Raw genomic sequence first — 18,738 nt, 5'->3', positions numbered from 1 at the left:
AGTCAGGTAACTCTGGCTTTCAGTAAGTAGAAATTGAAGAGCTCTTTTTAGATGTGGTAAAGAAAAAATGAAGAATAAACAAAAACAATTACTGATAAACACTGACCCTGACCACTTGAAAGGATGATTGCATAAATTCATCAGTGTGTGAATAACTACATCTGGATACTCTTACAGAGCTACAAATGAGATTAGATTTAATTCAATTAAATACCTTCATATTATAAATGAAGACTCTGAAGGTTGAGAGAAAGTTCCTCACACAGTTCTGGTGACTTAGTTCAGATGCACACAGGACTTCAGATGCCAAGGCAGAGCTGGTTTGGCTCACACCACTGATGTATCACAATACAGCTTCTTGTTAAATCAACTGCACTGATCTCGATGGTTCACCAGGAGAATCTTAGGACAATAATAAATATTCTGCAGCTAATCAAAGGAATTTCTAAGACAATTTTGAAATAAACATAAGGGCAATCACTGATAATTTATATTATATATGCTTGGTTTAACTGGTTTATCCTATAATATTACTACATAAGCTAACATTACACTTCCATCTTGCATATAGTGAACTGTAAATTGGAATTAAACATACCAAAATGTTTTCTTTTAAAAGTCACAGTATGTGGATAAAGCTACTGTGTAACTTAAGAAAGTGAAATGCCATTTGTTTTTGCAAATTTACCTAGTCATTGGACAAAATATTTTTGACACAGGTTCATTTTGAATGCTTTTATATTCCGCAGGATAGATGGAAAGGCTATGAAACATTTTAATAAAGAGCATAGTTGACCCAGCTTTTCTCAGTTGGTAGAGGTTATATTTTAAATTAATAAGTATAAAGATTTTGTTGTGACTTAAGCATTGTTTAGTAATTGGTGTTTGCATAATACTCAAAAACCCGTATTGAAAACTTTATTCAGTTGTAATTCTATATGACCTTTAAATGATCATACATAGGAATGATATATGCAATCTTGCTGTACATATGAAATATTATTTCAAATACTTTTTCTTTGTCAAAATATATTTAGCATATTTTTTTCAAATAAGTAAAACAGCTTTCCTGATAGCCTCTCTGTCCCTTCCTCTTTCCTTCCTTCCTTCCTTCCTTCCTTCCTTCCTTCCTTCCTTCCCTCCTTCCTTCCTTCCTTCCTTCCTTCCTTCCTTCCTTCCTTCTTTCCTTCCTTCCTTCCTTCCTTCCTTCCTTCCTTCCTTCCTTCCTTCCCTTTTTTGCCATTCTGAGCAACAACTAGTCTTCAAATAAACTCTTAGGGACAGTCCTATAGGTAAAAGAAGAGAAAGAAGAAAAAAAAAAAAAAAAGGAAGAAGAAGAAGAGAAAGAAGAGCTGCTTCCATAAATATAGGGACTAGAAACTGAAACTCAACAGACTCTCTAGTCTTCAAGTGACTTGTAATGGCTTCCTCAAATTAGGTTGATAGAACACTGATTTAAAACATTCTATAAACTCTGTAAGTAATAGATAATACTTTTAGGGAGGTGAGAGTAATATCTGGAATTCCAAAAGCAACATTGTCATTTTTAAAAAATTACACTGACAGAGAAGAGAAAAAAAGAAATTAAAGAAATATAAAGTTTATTAATTCTATTTCTCTAAAACATATATAAAAGAGAATGCAGAATTTAAAAAGCAAACCAGTAAGGAGAAGGATATTTTTTATATTTACCAATTAGAAAAGAAATACAGTTAGGTTAAGAACGATGTCTAAACAATTATAATCAATCTGCTAAAACATGACATTAATAAGTTAGAATATATTTGCAATTCACAGAAAATTTAAGATAACTGTTTTCCCATAATTAAAATAAATTGTCATTATATATCAAACTGACTCAACTTAATTATTTGAGGGAATGTACAAGATAATTATTTTTCAGAAATAGTTTTCAGGTTTTATTTAAGAACCTCAGAAAAATATACATGTATATATGATATATGCATCTCCACTTAATAGCTAGACTTACTTAAGGGTTTTAGAATATGAGACAAACAATTTTGCTTCCTTTTAAACAGCTTAACCTCACCACATTTCTACTGTTTCTATTGTTTATTAAAATTTTAATTTATTATCACAATTTTCATTTCAATTAGTTTAATGTTTTGGACCAACTGGAATGAACAGCATCCAAGTATCATGAGATCTACCCTGACTGGGAAAAATGCTCAAGTGGTGGTCAGTACAGACATACTCACTCCAAATGGTCTCACCATTGACCACCGTGCAGAGAAGCTGTATTTCTCAGATGGCAGCCTAGGAAAAATTGAAAGGTGTGAATATGATGGATCTCAGAGACATGTAAGTTAACAGATTTTCTTTCTTCTAGATTTAAACAATAATACATTTGAAAAAAAATATGCTTTGTACTTCCCTGAAATATGTGTATCAAGAGATTTCTCAATTTGTAAATGTTTGAACCAATCCAATTGAATATAAACTGAAAAAGAAAAGTGGATGATATTTTGAAAAAATTACTCCTTTGTTCCCATTGAGACTGTCTAACTCTTACAAACTTTATTCTGGAGAGATAATAACCAAGTTTTTCTTAATTATTAATTGAACTGGAATTGTCAGAGTGATTTGCATAAGCCTTGTTAGTTATATATTTTTAAATGTGAAATCAAATTGATTTGCTTCCCTGGGATAAAAGAACATTGGAAAAGAAGAAAATAATCCTCTGTCTATGCTTGGGTCCTCAAAACAACCTAAAAGCTTTGAAGTAAAAAAAATGGGAATTCTGTGAGGGTCATATGTATTCTCTTTTCTCTGGGTTCCAAATAAAATGTTAATGGAACAGTTTAATGCTGCCTCTGTAGAACCTTTATGGCAGGTATTTGGGGTCTGTAGAATAGTACATTTATTCTATGAGAACAGCAATTCTTAGCAACTGGGAAAGCTCAGAGCTCAGGCAATTAATATATGGGTGGTAACACAAACTGGAGAAATCTTGACCCTTGTATCCCCAGCCCAGCGCGTGCCTAAAGGGCAAAATGATCCTGTGTCTCTTTGTTCCTTCACTGAATTTCCTGAAGTACCACATAGTAAATATTTGAAGCTTTATGGGCCATATTGTTTCTATCACAACTGCAACACTAAAAGCAGACATAGGGAATATGTAAATGAAGGGTATGATGGTATTTCAGTAAAACTTGATTTACGGATAAAGGCAATCAACTAGCAGGGCATAGTTTGTTAATGCCTTATCTATACCATCAAGCATACTGTTTAATTCAATTGAATATATCCCTATAAATATATTTATACATATAGATATATACCTGTATACGATATAAATTTATATGTATTATAGATATAATTATCCCTGGGAAACTAATTGTATATATACATATATGTTTGTATGTGTGTATATATGTGTGTATATAGATATGGACATTTGTGTGTGTGAGAGAGACATAGAGAGATAGTGAGAGAGTTTCTTGATGAGTGAAGAAATGCATTGATTTACATTCTAGTACAGGTCACTCATCTTATTGTGGAGTGACAACTTTAGGTAGTACTGATTATAGGACAGTTGAGTGCTTAAGGCACATGGGAATAATAATTAACTATGACCTGATGAATACAGTTTGTGTTAAAGGCAATAACTGTGATCATATTCTTGGTTTATCTTTTCCAATTCAAAGCCATGTGAGGTAATAACCAAAATATATAAAGAACTCATACAACTCAATAAAACAAATCAATATGATTCTAAAAGGCAGATGGATGGAATAGACATTTTCCCAAAAAGGATATACTGATGGCCAACAGACACATGAAAAGATGCTCAACGTTATTCATTGGTGAAATGCATATCAAAACCACAAGGAGATATCACCTCGTACCAGTTAAAATGGCTATTATCAAAAGGACAAGAAATAAGTGTTGGCAAGGATGAAAGAAAAGGGAACACTTTTGTACTCTGATGGTGAAAATATAAATCGGTACAGTTACTATGGAAAACAGAATGGAGGTTCCTCAAAAAATAAAAAACAAAAATACCATATAATGCAGCCATTCCACTTCTGAGTATTTAAACCAAGAAAACAGAAATATAAATTTAAAAAGATATATCCACTCCTATGTTAATTGCAGCATTATATACAACAGGCAAGATGTAGAAGCAACACAAGTGTCCATCAATAGCTAAATGAATAAAGAAAATATGATATATTTATTCAATGCAATATTATTCAACCATAAAAAAAAGAATGCTATTTTGCCATTTGAGACAGTGTGGATGGACCTCGAGGGCATTCTAAGTAAAATAACTCAGAAAAAGACAAATACCTTATGACCTCCCTTATATGTAGAATCATAGAAAACAAGTAAACAATCTCATAGATACAGAGAACAGATTGATGGTTGCAAAAGGTGGTGTGAGTGGGAGAAATTGATACTTTTTTTTTTTTTGGTTAAATAAATTAAATAATTTCTTAACAAAATAAAATAATAGCTATTGGATGAAAATTAGCCATCATCAGTTAAAAATAATAAAAATAGAGGCCATGTAACCTTTAGTAAAACATTTAATCTTCATAAATTATAGTTTTCCAATATACAGATTATCTACCTAATTTTCAGGGTTATTATGAGGATCCAGTACAAAAGTATATGCCCAGGATATAGCAAAGAAACTCTAAATGAAACTACTGGATAATACTTGTAAAAAATCATTCAGGAAAATTATTGTCCTGGATGTGGTACTATTTTCTACTGGATCCTGGTACGAAAAAATGCTTCCACAGTGCCTTATAGCACTGCTTTATTCACTTCAGTTACTTTTCTATATACCTACTTTGTTTTTACCTCCACAGTATATTCTAATGTATGGTAATTTAAGTGGTTCAGTCATCAGATCTCTAATTTAACTTAAAAGATTTCTTTTGACATTTCAAAAACTATATACCTAGTTAAGATTTCAACTTTCCATTTTGCATCCCTGTCTAAACCGGGATACTTTCTGGCTGGCTACAGTGAACAATATGATAATGTATATTTTTGCTAATAAAATAAGCGATGCATTTTTAAAATCCTCTAATGCTTTTACAAAATTTGACCTAGAGACTGTTTATTAATTAAAATACACTATCGTTTATTTTCACTTTTTAAGGCTTCTGAGAGTTATATCAACCTATTAACCACCGTACTAGCTAACAGGTCAGTGAATGCTAACAGTGCTCTAGATACTGTGCTGAGCTTTTCATATTTCATTTTATTTTCATAGTATTCCTATGTGGTAGGCATTATTATAATTATTCCCACTTAACTGATGAAGAAAATAAGTCACAGAGAAGCTTAGTAGCTGTTCAATAACACCTAAGTCACATACATGGCAGAGAAGGCTCTGTGGTATTATTCAATCAAGAGCCAGTGCTTTCAACCATCATGCTATACTTGGGAGCATTTTTAGTTAGAAAAATGGATGTGGCTAGATGTATAAGTATGGCCACCTCTGCATGCCTTGCAGCTAGTAATAAATTTATTTTTCCTGTTTCTTCCTATTTCTTTAATGTTACATATCCTTTGCACAGGTGAATATTTTATTACTGAATATGAAAATAGGCCTAGTAAAATCTAAGGTACTACTGATTTACTTAATAAAACAAGTAGATTTGCCCCTTTTCAAAATCGAATCCATAGCTTTTCAGTTCACATCACTCATTTTGATACACATTAAAAAAAAAGTTAGTGAAACTGATGGAGAAGGAAAGCATCTAAATCTAAGTGACACATTGTCCCATTTAAAACTGTACTCTAAAAACTACCTAGAATTTGTGTGTTCTTTTTAAATATACTGCTTGTAATTTCTCTCTATTATGACAAAACAAGCTAATCCCTTGGAAGTAAAGTCATGAAAGCTGTTTCAACAGGGGAAGGTCAACATGCTACCCCACCATCATGCAAGGACATTTATCACAGTTTTTTTTTTTTTTGTCTAAAACTGCTGAATAAATATTTTGAAGGTTTAGACATAATGCAACACCTCTTCATGGTGCATATTTTGTAAGGATTTTATATTTGCTCTCAGTATCCCCTTCACTTTCAAATTTTAACATTCCCATTGTGTAGGTGCATCTAAAATTGTGCAACTTTAAGTAGAATCGAATGTTTGCTTATTATTCAGATTTGAAACTGATATTATTATATTTAGGTACAAACATTTAAAAATTAAGTTTCCAAATAAATGATAGAATACAAAATTGGAAGTTTAGTTAACCCATTAAAATTATACTTTTAATGGCATTTTGAATTTAAGCCTTACTTTTGGTATTAACTGGTTAGGTGAACATTACCAAGTTTTGTAAAGTCCCTCTGTCCCACTCATCTGGCTCTTAATAAATATGCATCTGGCTAGTTGGGTTATAGAAACAATAGGAATATATAATACAACAAGGATTTCAAGGTTATGTAATCTCTAGTAGCTTTTGTTTCATTCTGTCTTTAAAAAAATGGAATTCTGTAGAGTCCATTCTAACCAATAAGGATCTTTTTATTTAATAAAAGCTCATGGAGTTCCACAGAAATTGTTCTGTATTACCTAAAGACCTAGGATAGAGAAAATGTGTTAATCTTTGACTATAAATACAACCAAATCTTGACAAAAAACTGTTTTCATTTGTGTCTTTTGTTTTTTTCAATTGTAGTTGACATAAAATATTACAGTAATTTCAGGTGTACAACATTGGAATTCAATATTTATAGACATAACAAAATGATCAATTAGTCTAGCTACCATCTGTCACCATGTAAAATTATTACATTATTGACGGTATTCCTTATGCTTGCTTTTAATCCCTGTGACTTATTTTTTTTTTTTTTTAGCTGGAAGTTTGTACCTCCTAATCCCCTTCATCTGTTTTGCCCATCCCCCCAACTCCCTTACCTTTGGCAACTACCAGTTTTCTCCTGTGTCTATAAGTCTGTTTTTGTTTTGTCAGTTTGTTTTATATTTTTGATTCCACATATAAATGAGATTATACAGTACATAACTTTCTCTGACTTATTTCATGTAGCATAATACCCTCTAAGTCCATCCATGTTTTCACAAAAGGCAAGAGTTCATTGTTTTTTACGGCTGAATTAATATTGCGATATATATATATTTTTTATGTTCTTTACCCATTTATCTATTGATGGGCACTTAGGTTGCTTTATATCTTGGCTATTGTAAATAATGCTTCAATGAATGTATGGGTGTGTTTATCTTTTCCAATTAGAGTTTTTGTTTTTTGGATAAATACCCAGAAGTGACATTACTGAATTATATGGTATTACTATTTTTAATTTTCTGAGGAACCTCTGTACTGTTTTCCATAGTGACTGTACGAGTTTATATTCTTACCATCAACACTTGACCATTCCCATTTCTCCACATCCTTGCCAACACTTGTTATTTCTTGGTTGTTTTGTTTTGTTTTGATACTAGTCATTCTGTCAGGTATAAGCTACTGTGTCATTGTGGTTTTGATTTGTAGCTCCCTGATGTTTAGTGATATTGAGCATCTTTCCACGGATGTGTTGGCCTTCTGTATGTTCTTCAGAAAAATGCCTATTCAATTCCTCTTCTAATTTTTAATTGAGTTGAATATTTTGTTGAGAATCTTTGCATGTATGTTTATGAAGGATATTTGCCTATATATATATGTATATATAAATATATATGTGCATATATATAAATATATAAATATATGTGTATATATATAAATATATATGTGTGTGTGTGTGTATATATATATATATATATATATTTTTTTTTTTTTTTGCAGTGCCTTTGACTGGTTTTTGTGTCAGGGTAATTTTGGCCTTGTAGAATAAATTTGGAAGCATCCCTTTTCTTTAGCTTTTTGGAATAATTTGAGAAGAATGGATATTATTTATTCTTCGTATGCTTAAGTAAAATTGTTTTTTTGGGAGTTTTGTGACTACTGACTCAATGTCATTGCTAGTAACCGTACTGTTCACATTTTTATTTTTTCTGATTCAGTCTTGGAAGATTGTATATTTATAGGAATTTATCATTTTCTTCTAGGTTGTGCAATTTGTTTGCATACAATAGTTCCTAGTAGTCTCTTAGAATCTTTTGTATTTCTATGTTGTCAGTTGTAACTTACTCTTTGATTTCAGATTTTATGTATTTGTATCCTCTTGTTTTTTCTTGATGAATTTGGATAAAATTTATCAATTTTGTTTATCCTTTTAAAGAACTTTATTTTATTTTTATTGATATTTTCTATGTTTTGGTCTTTATTTCATTTATTTTTACTCTGTTCTTTTTCTTCCTATTATTTATTTATTTATTTATTTATTTATTTATTTATTTATTATTTATCTTCCTATTATTATTATTTTTTTTTTACTTTTGATTATTCCCTTCCTTTTACTAACTTCGGGCTATGTTTGTTCTTTCTTTTCTGGTTCCTATAGTGTGAGGTTAGATTGTTTATTTGAGATTTTTCTTTTTTTATAAGTAGGATTATATCACTAAACTTCCTTCTTAGAACTTCTTTTGCTGGATTCCATAGATTTTAGAATATTTTGTGTCTATTTTCATTTGTCCCCATGTATTATTTCCCCTTTGATTTTTTTTTCATTGACTCTCTTGTTGTTTAGTAGCATATGTTGTTTAATCTCTACATTTTTGTGATTTTTTTTTTCCAGTTTACTTCTTGTAACTGATTCCTAGTTTCATCTTGTTGTGGTAGGGAAAAATACTTCTTCTTACACTTATTGAAACTTGTTTTGTGGCCTAATGATCTATCCTAGAGAGTGTTTCCCATGCACTTGAAAACAATATATAGACCAGTTTTTAGATGGAATGTTCTATATATATCTATTAAGTCCATCTAATCTAAAATAATGTGTAATTTAAGGGCAATGTTTCCTTATTTATTTTCTGTCTAGATGATCTATTCATTGATGTATCTGGGGTATAAAGTCTCCTACTATGATTGTATTACTGTTAGTTTCTCCTTTAATGTCTGTTAGTATTTGCTCTATCTTTTTAGGTACTCTGATGTTGGGTGCATAGATATTTGCAATTAGTATATTCTCTTATTGTATTGATCTCTTTATTATTATGTCATGCCCTTGTCTCTAGTTATGTATGGTCTGTTTTAAAGTTTATTTTGTTTGATATAAGTATTACTACCTCAGATTACTTTTTGTTTCTATTTGCATGGAATATCTCTTTCTATCCCTTTATTTTCAGTCTGTATATCTATAGGTCTGAAGTGACTGTCTTGTAGACAACATAGACAGGAAACTTTTCTTTTGTAATTCATTCAGCTATGTCTTTTGATGGCAGCTATGCTCAAAATACCACCAATGCTACCCATTCTATTTATTTTGATTGGAGCATTTAGTACATTTATATTTAAAGTAATTACTGATAGCTATTTATAGTGCCATTTTGTTAAAATTTTTCAGGCTGTTTTTTGTAGTTCTTTTCTGATTTTTTCTTCTTCTCTTGTTCTCTTCCATTATGATTGATGGCTTTATGTAGTGTCATGTTTGGATTACTTTCTCTTTATTTTTTATGCAATTATATAGTTTCTTCACTTCTGGTTACAGTGGAGTTCTTATATATTGAACTAGATCATTCTTTTAGTTTATGGTCACCTAAGTTCATATATCCTATAAGAGCACTAAAACTTTACTAATAAACCATGTTTTATACTTTTGAGATCATACTTTATATTTTTAAATTTTGTATATTTTTTAATTGTTGATATGATTGATTTTATTCCTTTTGCCATTTATCCTTCATATTAGCTTTATAAGTGCTTAATCTACTACCTTTACTTTTACTAAGAGATTTTTTTTCTTTTATAATTCTCTTACTTCTAATTATGGCCATTTCTTTTCTATTTGAAGTAATCTCTTTGACTTTTTAAAAATATTTTATTTATTTATTCATGAGAGACACAGAGAGAGAAAGGCGGAGACAGGCAGAGGGAGAGGTAGACTCCATGCAGGGAGCCTGATGTGGGACTTGATCCTGGGACTCCAGGATCATGCACTGGGCTGAAGGTAGATGCTAAACCACTGAGCAACCCAGGCATCCCCTCTCTTTGACATTTTTTATAAGGCCAACCTGGTTGTGACCAATTTCTTTAATTTTGTCTGAGAAACTCTTCATCTCTCCTTCAATTCTGACATAAAATCTTTCCAGTAGAGTATTTTAGGTTGTAATATTTTTCTTTCATCACTTTGAATATATTGGGCCACTGTCTTCTAGCATGTAAATTTTCTGCTGTAAAATTAGCTGATAGTCTTATGAGAGGTCCTTTGTATGTAACTAGCTGCTTTTGTGTTCCTGCTTTTAAGATTCTCTATTTTAAACCATTGACATTTTAATAATAGTATGTCTTAGTGTAGACCTCTTTGGGCTCATTTTGTTGGGATCTCTCTTAGATTCCTGAACCTAATAGTGTATTTCCTTCCTCACATTAGGGAAGTTTAGCTATTATTTTTTTCATATAAGTTTTCTGCCACTTTCTCTTTTCTTCTCCTAAGACCTCTATAATGCACTTAATGTTGTTACAGAGATCCCTTAAACTATCCTCATGTTTTAATTTTTTTTTTTATTTTTGCTGTTCAGACTGGATGATTTCACTTACCCTGTTTTCCAGAATGCTGATCTGTTTTTCTACATCATCTAATCTGCTGATGATTTCTTCTAGACAATTTTTTTAATTCAGCAATTCTATTCTTCAGCTCTTATATCTAAAAACATATTATCAATCTCTCTGTTAAAGTTCTCATCATATTTATCCATTCTTCTTCTATGTTCTGTGAGTATCTTTATTACTTTGAACTTTTTATCAGATAGATTGCTTACTGCGTTTTTTAGTTTTTGGTTTTTTGTTTTGTTTTGTTTTATCTTATTTCTTCTTTTTCTTTAATTTGGAACATGTTTCTCTCTCTCTTCATTTTTGCCTGACTCTCTGTCTTTTCTATATATTGGGTGGTTCAACTATATCTCTTAGGCTTAAAATTAGTGGTCTTATGTAGAAGGTTTCCAGGAATGAGACTGCTATGGGCATACTTTTGGGTGGGTTTGTCTTCTGCTCCCCACACCTTGGGGTGAGAGCCATTTGGAGGTGGAACCAGTCCACCTGCAGGATCTCCCAAGTGGGAGCTGCTTTGAAGGGGTGCTGGTCCTGGCCACTGCTAACTGCTGGATTCAGCAGTAGATGAATTGCATCATCTAGTTGTGTGGAGTGTGCTCAACCAACTGAGGCTGCTCACTAAATGTGATGGAGTGGGAGCTACTTTGGAGGTAGAGAAGGTACCTACTTGGCCATCTCTCTCTTTTTTTTTTTTTAAAGATTTTATTTATTCGTGAGACACACACACACACACACACACACACACACACACAGAGGCAGAGACACAGGCAGAGGGAGAAGCAGACTCCATGCAAGGAGCCCGATGCGGGACTGGATCCTGGGTCTCCAGGATCACACCCTGGGCTGTAGGCCGCGCTAAACCACTGCGCCACCGGCGCTGCCCCTACTCTCTTTCTGTTTTAATACAAATTAGGTGGAGCCAGATTTAGATGACTCAGAATTTTTCATTATTCATTGTAGTTTCCTAAAAATGATAATAATAAAGAACCTCAAAAAAAAACCCTCAAAACTTCAGGTCAATGCAAAAATGCTTAACAGCTTCAAAATTGTCCCTTCCTCTATTTTCTCCCCAAAGCCATAAAAGCTCAAAAAAAGAGCACTTCCGCATAATCCCTCCTCAAAGACAGAATGATTGTTTTTCAAGATAATGATTTTCCAAGTCTGTGTCACAGATTCCATCCTTGAAGATGAATTGAACAATGTTTTCTTTTAATGTAATAAGTGAAAGAAGGCTGATCTTTATGAGTGGGTGGATTTTTCTTCCTCCTCCTTCTCCCCCTCCTCTTCTCTTTCTCCTTCTCCTTCTCCTCCTCCTCCTCCTTCTTCTTCTTTCTTCTTCTTCTTCTTCTTCTTCTTCTTTTCTTTCTTCTTCTTCTTCTTCTTTTCTTTCTTTCTTTCTTCTTCTTCTTCTTCTTCTTCTTCTTCTTCTTCTTCTTCTTCTTCTTTCTTCTTCTTCTTCTCCTTCTCCTTCTCTTTCTCCTCCTCCTCCTCCTTCTTCTTCTCCTCCTTCTCCTCCTTCTCCTCCTCCTCCTCCTCCTCCTCCTCCTCCTCCTCCTCCTCCTCCTCCTCCTTCTTCTTCTTCTTCTTCTTCTTCTTCTTCTTCTTCTTCTTCTTCTTCTTCTTCTTCCTCTTCTTCTTCCTTCTTGTAGAGACAGGAGTCTCTGCATCTTTGAATTCACAAAATTAAAGAACATTATTTGTGTTGATTTTAGCTGTTATTTGCTTTTATATCTAATAATGAATGCTGCCACCTCAACACCTCTGCCAGGTGATTGTTTGAACACACCTTGAACATTTTCCTTTTTATTTCACCTGGCATTCTAATGAGATAACTTATTTTAGTTTTAAGCATTTTTTTATTTTTTGAGTCAAAATTTATCTATGGATTTTGTTTTTAGGTCTCAATAGGGTTCTGAAACAAATTTAAAATAAACAGCTTTTTTTTCTCTTTCTGACAGTGCTTCAAAAATTTAGTGAGAATTCTCATTTTCAAGATAGACATTACCAGTTTGACTGAATTAATTTACTTTGTACAATACTTTTCCATACAAAACATATGGTGCAAGTATCTGTGCAATTAAGGATGCAGTTAGGATCTGAGCTTTCTATAGGGTCACGTGGATTTAGGAATAGAGTTAACTTTTACCAAAAAAGTAGGGGGATTCTCTATGCTTTTATTTATTTTAGTAGGACATAGTCTAAGAAGTTTGCTTGGTTAGATGGCCCTCTGTGATGTCCTGACTATTATAGTTTGAAATGCAAAGAAAACATTGAAATAATACCTAAGACTCACTTTTCTTTACCTTCAGTCTTTATGTTCTATTATTTTATCACATTCATTGGATAAAGGTATATGTATAGGTACAAAATTACCTCAGTGTTTTGCCAATTATCAGAATTCTGTGGTTGCTATGCTGTAGTGTCTGTGGTCAATGCCATAGAATTACCACTCGATTCTATATTATCCACTGTGCCTTATGTTTTAATAACTATTTTGTAAAGAGAATATGAATTATTTGTCCCCATATGACATTTTTTAAATTGACTTAAATTTCTGGATACCTATTATACTTTTAATTGCCTATTTTCTTGGTTAATTACCAGTTTTTATAATCTATTACTAAGAGGGCCATAGAACTATGAGACTGACAGTATAAGTGAGGAGCTAGGTCATCTCCTATTATCTTTAGGAAAGGTTAAAGATGCAATCTGGCTTAAGTTTAAAGATTTAATACAGAATATTTCCCTTGGAAGAAAAAAAATGATACTCATTCTGAAAAAAAAAAAGATTCTAGGGTTATATAGGATAATGCTATAGAAGTCTTAGAAAACTCTAAAAATGCTTCTGTTACTGGCCTGTTACATGATACAATTTTCTGTTACATGATAATTGTTAAAAAGGCAGAACAATTTTTCTGATATCCTATCCTCTTAGGACTTCTGCTTTTCCCACTTTTATCTTTTTAACTAACTTATATGAAAAAAAGTGTGATCAGTATCAATTCTTAATTTGAAATGTGCCTGTGCAGTTGAATTGAAACGTAGAAATTAAAGGATACCTTTTAGAGCAGATTTCTTCTTAGATTCTCACAGAAGCTAAGTGCTCCTTATCTGTGTAAGCTAGTTGAGTTCATTCTAATTTTCTGTTGATGGGTCTATGTCAGGTCCTTGTGTGTGTGTGTGTGTGTGTGTGTGTGTGTGTGTGTTTCCTATTCATTCCTCCTTCTATTTTGTTCCCCTTGGTAACCATACTAATGTAATTGATATATTTCCTTTGAATTTGTATATATTTTTCCAAACAGGTCGGCAAACCAACATAATGAATTGTATTCATTATATTTTGGCATACATTGTAAAAGACGCTGCAGAAGTGTGTGAAGGGGAAAACCTAGGATTAAAAAGAATGATGTTTAGGGAGTAGAAAGTAAGGTTGTGAAGGTTTAAAATTCTATGAAAGACTTAAGATGCTTACCATGAAATATAAAAAGAGACAAAACATTGTTCAAGTTATAAAGTCAAGAAAGGCTGAGACAAAGCAAAATTAACAAGTGCCCCCAAAATAATAATTTCAGAAAAGAATATTTCCTTTAGATGGTTGTGTGTAGGTTTTGTGTTGTTTTAATTTTGGGTGAAACAGAGAATAGTAGAGAAGAAATGCGGGAGAAAAAAGAGAGAGAGAGAGAGAGAGAGAGAGATCAAATATCCCCAGAGGAGCTGACAGATTGGTAAGAAGCTTGATGTTACAGTTTGAAATGTTTGAGAGTATATCTTTTCTAATGAGAAGGAAGCAACGCAACGCATAGCTAATTGATAAAATTTGGAGATATTCTTATAAATCTGAATAGTGTGAGCCCACAAACTCAGTGCAATGCCATGGTTCTCCCCAATTGTGTTTGAGGGATTTGTCTTCTCTTGAATAGCCATAGGAATTTAGCTGTGGCCATGCACATTTTTGAATCTGTGGTTTAAACAAAGTCTAATAGGCTTATTTACTGCTTTATATCTTAAAGCTTTTAATATGTTCATGCACATTATAAATGGGAGAAGCAGCATAGAGTGGTGTTCTGATAAGAAAATTGTTTTTTTTAAGATGGTGTTCCATGGGTTTATGTGTTGAAATTTGAGAAATACTACTATATGACTTATAAATCACTTAGTTTGTCAAGGGAAAATTATGTAATCCATTACAAATCAATTGATCAGGGAAGCAAATTCTTTCAAAGATCAAAAAAGATATCAGAAAATGAGGGGCACCTGCGTAGGCCCAGTGATTGAGTGTCTGCTTTTGGGTCAGGTCATGATTCCAGGTCCTGGGATGGAGTCCCAGGTAGGGCTCCCTGCATGGAGTCTGCTTCTCCATCTGCCTAAGTCTCTGCCTCTCTCTCTGTTTCTCTCATGAATAAATAAATAAAGTCTTTAAAAAAATAGATATTAGAAGGGCAGCCCTGGTGGCTCAGCAGTTTAGCGCTGCCTTCAGCCCAGGGCGTGAATCCTGGAGACCCGGATCGAGTCCCACATTGGGCTCCCTGCATGGAGCCTGCTTCTCCCTCTGCCTGTGTCTCTGCCTCTCTCTCTCTCCTCTCTGTGCTTCTCATAAATAAATAAATTCTTTAAAAAAATAGATATTAGAAAAAGAAGATATTTTTAAATATATATTTTACCTTTTCTAATTGAATTATCTACTAATATTTAGCTTAACAAATCCATCCATAGGTTTAATTTCTTCTGTCAACCTCAGAGTTATGTTTTAATAATCTATCATACCTTAGGGTGAGGTCACATTAAAATAAAAGTATACATGGTTTAAATATGACTTGTACTGATAAAAATATAATGATTTCTTAGGTTTTTCTAACTTTAACATCATATTAACTTGTGTGGTGATTCTACCTACATATTTATTGAGAAAAGCATTCTCTGCTTAACAATATATAGTTTAATCTTCCTGGCTGATCCAGTTATTAAACACCACCCACCCACACACCCACACCCCCTTGAAAAAGAAAAAAAAGAAAGAAAATAAAAGGAAAAGGAAAAAGAACCAGATAATAATTTCATTCTGTTTCATTTTTATTTCTGTTCTGTATCTGTCATTTTTGTTGTTCCAGTAGCTGAAACAATAACTAATATTGACAGGGGCTAAGACAGGGTGATTATAGCCTTTCTCCCTGCAGTTACACTGTAAGTGTTAATCATTTCTTGGAAGACATCAGCTACCTGAGTGGCACAAACCTTTCCAAAAGAGATGTTCGTGTTCCTAGAAATTGCAATTGCTGATGTTTCTTACTTTTGACATTCTTTTTAGAAACTTTGTGCAAAGTTGTTTGTTTGTTTGTTTGTTTGTTTCCCAGAGTATATTTCCAGACAAAAATACTAAGTCCTAAGTTTTATCTGTAGAATGAAAATTATATGGGATAATCTTCCTCCTTGACAAACACACTCTGATGATGAACTGTCTTGAGTAAAAATTGGAAAATTAGTTCATAAAAACAATACTAATCAATTATAATCAATTATAAGTAATATCAATCACAAGGATATTAGATATTTTACCTTCTTATAGCACCAATTATTTCTTTTCTATCTATAGAATCAGTTATTTTATTCCATAAATGAATCAAGACATCTATCATTTCTTTCTTTCTCTTTCTTTTCTTTCCTTTCTTTTTTTTCTTTTCTTTCCTTTCTTTCTTCTTTCTTTCTTTCTTTCTTTCTTTCTTTCTTTCTTTCTTTCTTTCTTTCTCTTTCTTTCTTTCTACCTGTATTTATGTCTATGATATCTACTCTTTTTGATAATGTCATTTTAATGATACTATGAAAGCTATAGAAGCCTGGATGTGAAACTTATAGAATAGGATTTAATGATTAGAAAAGTGAATTTTCTGGCAACATAAGTTTGAATTACTTAGCCAAGTCAAAACCATATCCTATCATCAAAAAAGGGGCATTTTGATTTTATTTTTAAAAGATGTAAAGTATTTGGATTTTAAAAATTTAATTTTTGATTTAAAGTCAACGTCAGCATGAACAGTCACTAAAATTTTTAGTGAAGTGAAAATTTTTCCATCACTAACTTGGACAGTCTGTAGATTTGGAAACCAAGACCCAAAAATGCAACATTAATTTATAATGTTTTTGACTGTGGTATCTAATGCTAATTAATAAAGTTTCCAACTATCTATTGGAGGCAATGTCCCTTTTTTATTTTTTTTATTTTATTTTTATTTTTTAATGTCCCCTTTTTATTAAAATGTCTGTAACATTACCATTTTTATTCTGAAATGAAATTTTGCATTTTAGCTATCTTTATGGATAACTTTTCTAAACTTAATACCTGCATTATAACATAAAGGACATATAAAAGTAATTTATGATAAAATAGGACATAGTTCAATATGTATAAATCAAGGGAGAATATATAAAGAAGTCATCAGCTGATCTTTAAAATTGGTAATAAATTTTTGATAATTATCTAAACACAATAAAATGAAGTCATTTCTCATTTGTGTAGAAGTTACATTCCCTGAAAAATAAGCATATGATAAAGAGCTCTGTAAAAATAACTTTTATATATGTACAATGGAGTTAAAGTCTAGACTTACATAATTGTAAATAGGTTTTCACCTTTGTATAAAATCTTATATGATATTTAAAACTTAACTGAGGCTCAGTTCACTGCACAGCACTTCCCTCTATGTCATGGTACAATTAGATTCCTCGTCCCTAACCACTGAATTTCCTAGTCAATGTCTCCTACCTGTCTACCCAACTCCCATCCCACAATCAAGTGAAATCACAACCGGAATTTTCCAAATTCTGGAAAGGGATGGAACTGTTTTCATTGAGGACCACTAAGGTGTATAATTGTTTTAAAATGAGATATGAAGAAAGGTCTCCTGGCAGGAATTTATCTTTCTGTTCTATCTAGAATGCCTCAAACACATGGGATTCTGCACCTATGAACAGGTATGCGGACCATAGACAAAAAATAAAATGGCTATTTGTTACCAGAAGCATTCTATGAACTTAAACTGCAACAGATTTGCTGATTGAATATAGAGAACTGATGGGTACCTGGTGCCTGTTAACAGGAATTGCAGTCAAGTATATTTTAAATAAGTCCATTGACTAGTGAATCCCAAATGGCTACTGGAAACTCAGGTGTTTTATTATTCAGACACTTCTCTGAATTTAAGCAATACAATTTAATATTCAGGTTGTTATATCAATATTGGCTTTTGTATATTTTAAGTGTCCTTGGACATGAATAGTTATTCAAATTATAACCTGAATTTAATAGATTTCTATTAACTTTCTAATATTTTAAGAATAGTAAGTGATTAAATGGATATATGATAACAAAAGGAAGAATAAGACTATAGAATTCTATGAATCCATTAAAACTGATGACATAAAATATGTATTAATTCCATAGGGAGATTTATTGTATATTAATGGAAATAGTAGAGAAATATTAATACACTGTCACCCAGACTAGATCTCTTGAGATCTTCCTGGTTTTTGGTATGATGAGTGATTCTCCATTGAACCTGGACATTGTTGTTTTATTGTGTGAAATTCCACATCTTATTTAGCCTCCTATTTTAGCTGACTTTCCCTGATATCATGATGGCAGAGGAAAGTGGGGTCTTGCCTTGTTAGTGCCAGGTGGAGGTAGAAGCTTAGGTTTCCCACTCAGCCTCTATTGACACCTGAGGCATGATTGTGGGTCCTTTTTACTTCTGGACAGGGATGGTGGGAGTTATAGCTTCCCAGCTGGTCTCTAGTGTCACCACTGTGAATTAGCTTCATTATTCCTGGATTATGCTAAAAGTCCTGGTTATCTACTAGGCTTCTTTGGACACCACTCTAGAAGCAAGGGGGAGGGCACCCCACTACTGCCAGGTATGGGTATAAGTCCAGGTTCCCCACTTTGGCCTTTGCTGGTGTATGTGTGAGTCCCAGTTCTTTGTGTGGTATTTGTCTAGAATAGCATCTTGCTAGTTAGAATCTTTTCTAGTCATAGAAAAAAAAAAAAGCCTATAAAGAACAGGCTTTTGTTGTTGTTTGTCTATGAATA

General features: G+C 32.5%; 1 protein-coding gene across 1 annotated transcript in view; it reads left to right on the top strand.

Moving 5' to 3' along the window:
- Positions 1 to 18,738, top strand: part of LRP1B (LDL receptor related protein 1B) — a 1,812,620-nt gene that overhangs the window by 1,490,493 nt on the left and 303,389 nt on the right. The window contains exon 43 of the mRNA XM_072757648.1: positions 2,118 to 2,322. Within this exon, the coding sequence (XP_072613749.1) occupies positions 2,118 to 2,322 (205 nt within the window). The remainder of the gene's footprint in view (positions 1 to 2,117; positions 2,323 to 18,738) is intronic.

The sequence above is a fragment of the Vulpes vulpes genome, chromosome 5, assembly GCF_048418805.1.
Source record: "Vulpes vulpes isolate BD-2025 chromosome 5, VulVul3, whole genome shotgun sequence".
Lineage (NCBI taxonomy): Eukaryota > Metazoa > Chordata > Mammalia > Carnivora > Canidae > Vulpes > Vulpes vulpes.
This window is presented reverse-complemented; position numbering and strand designations above follow the sequence as displayed.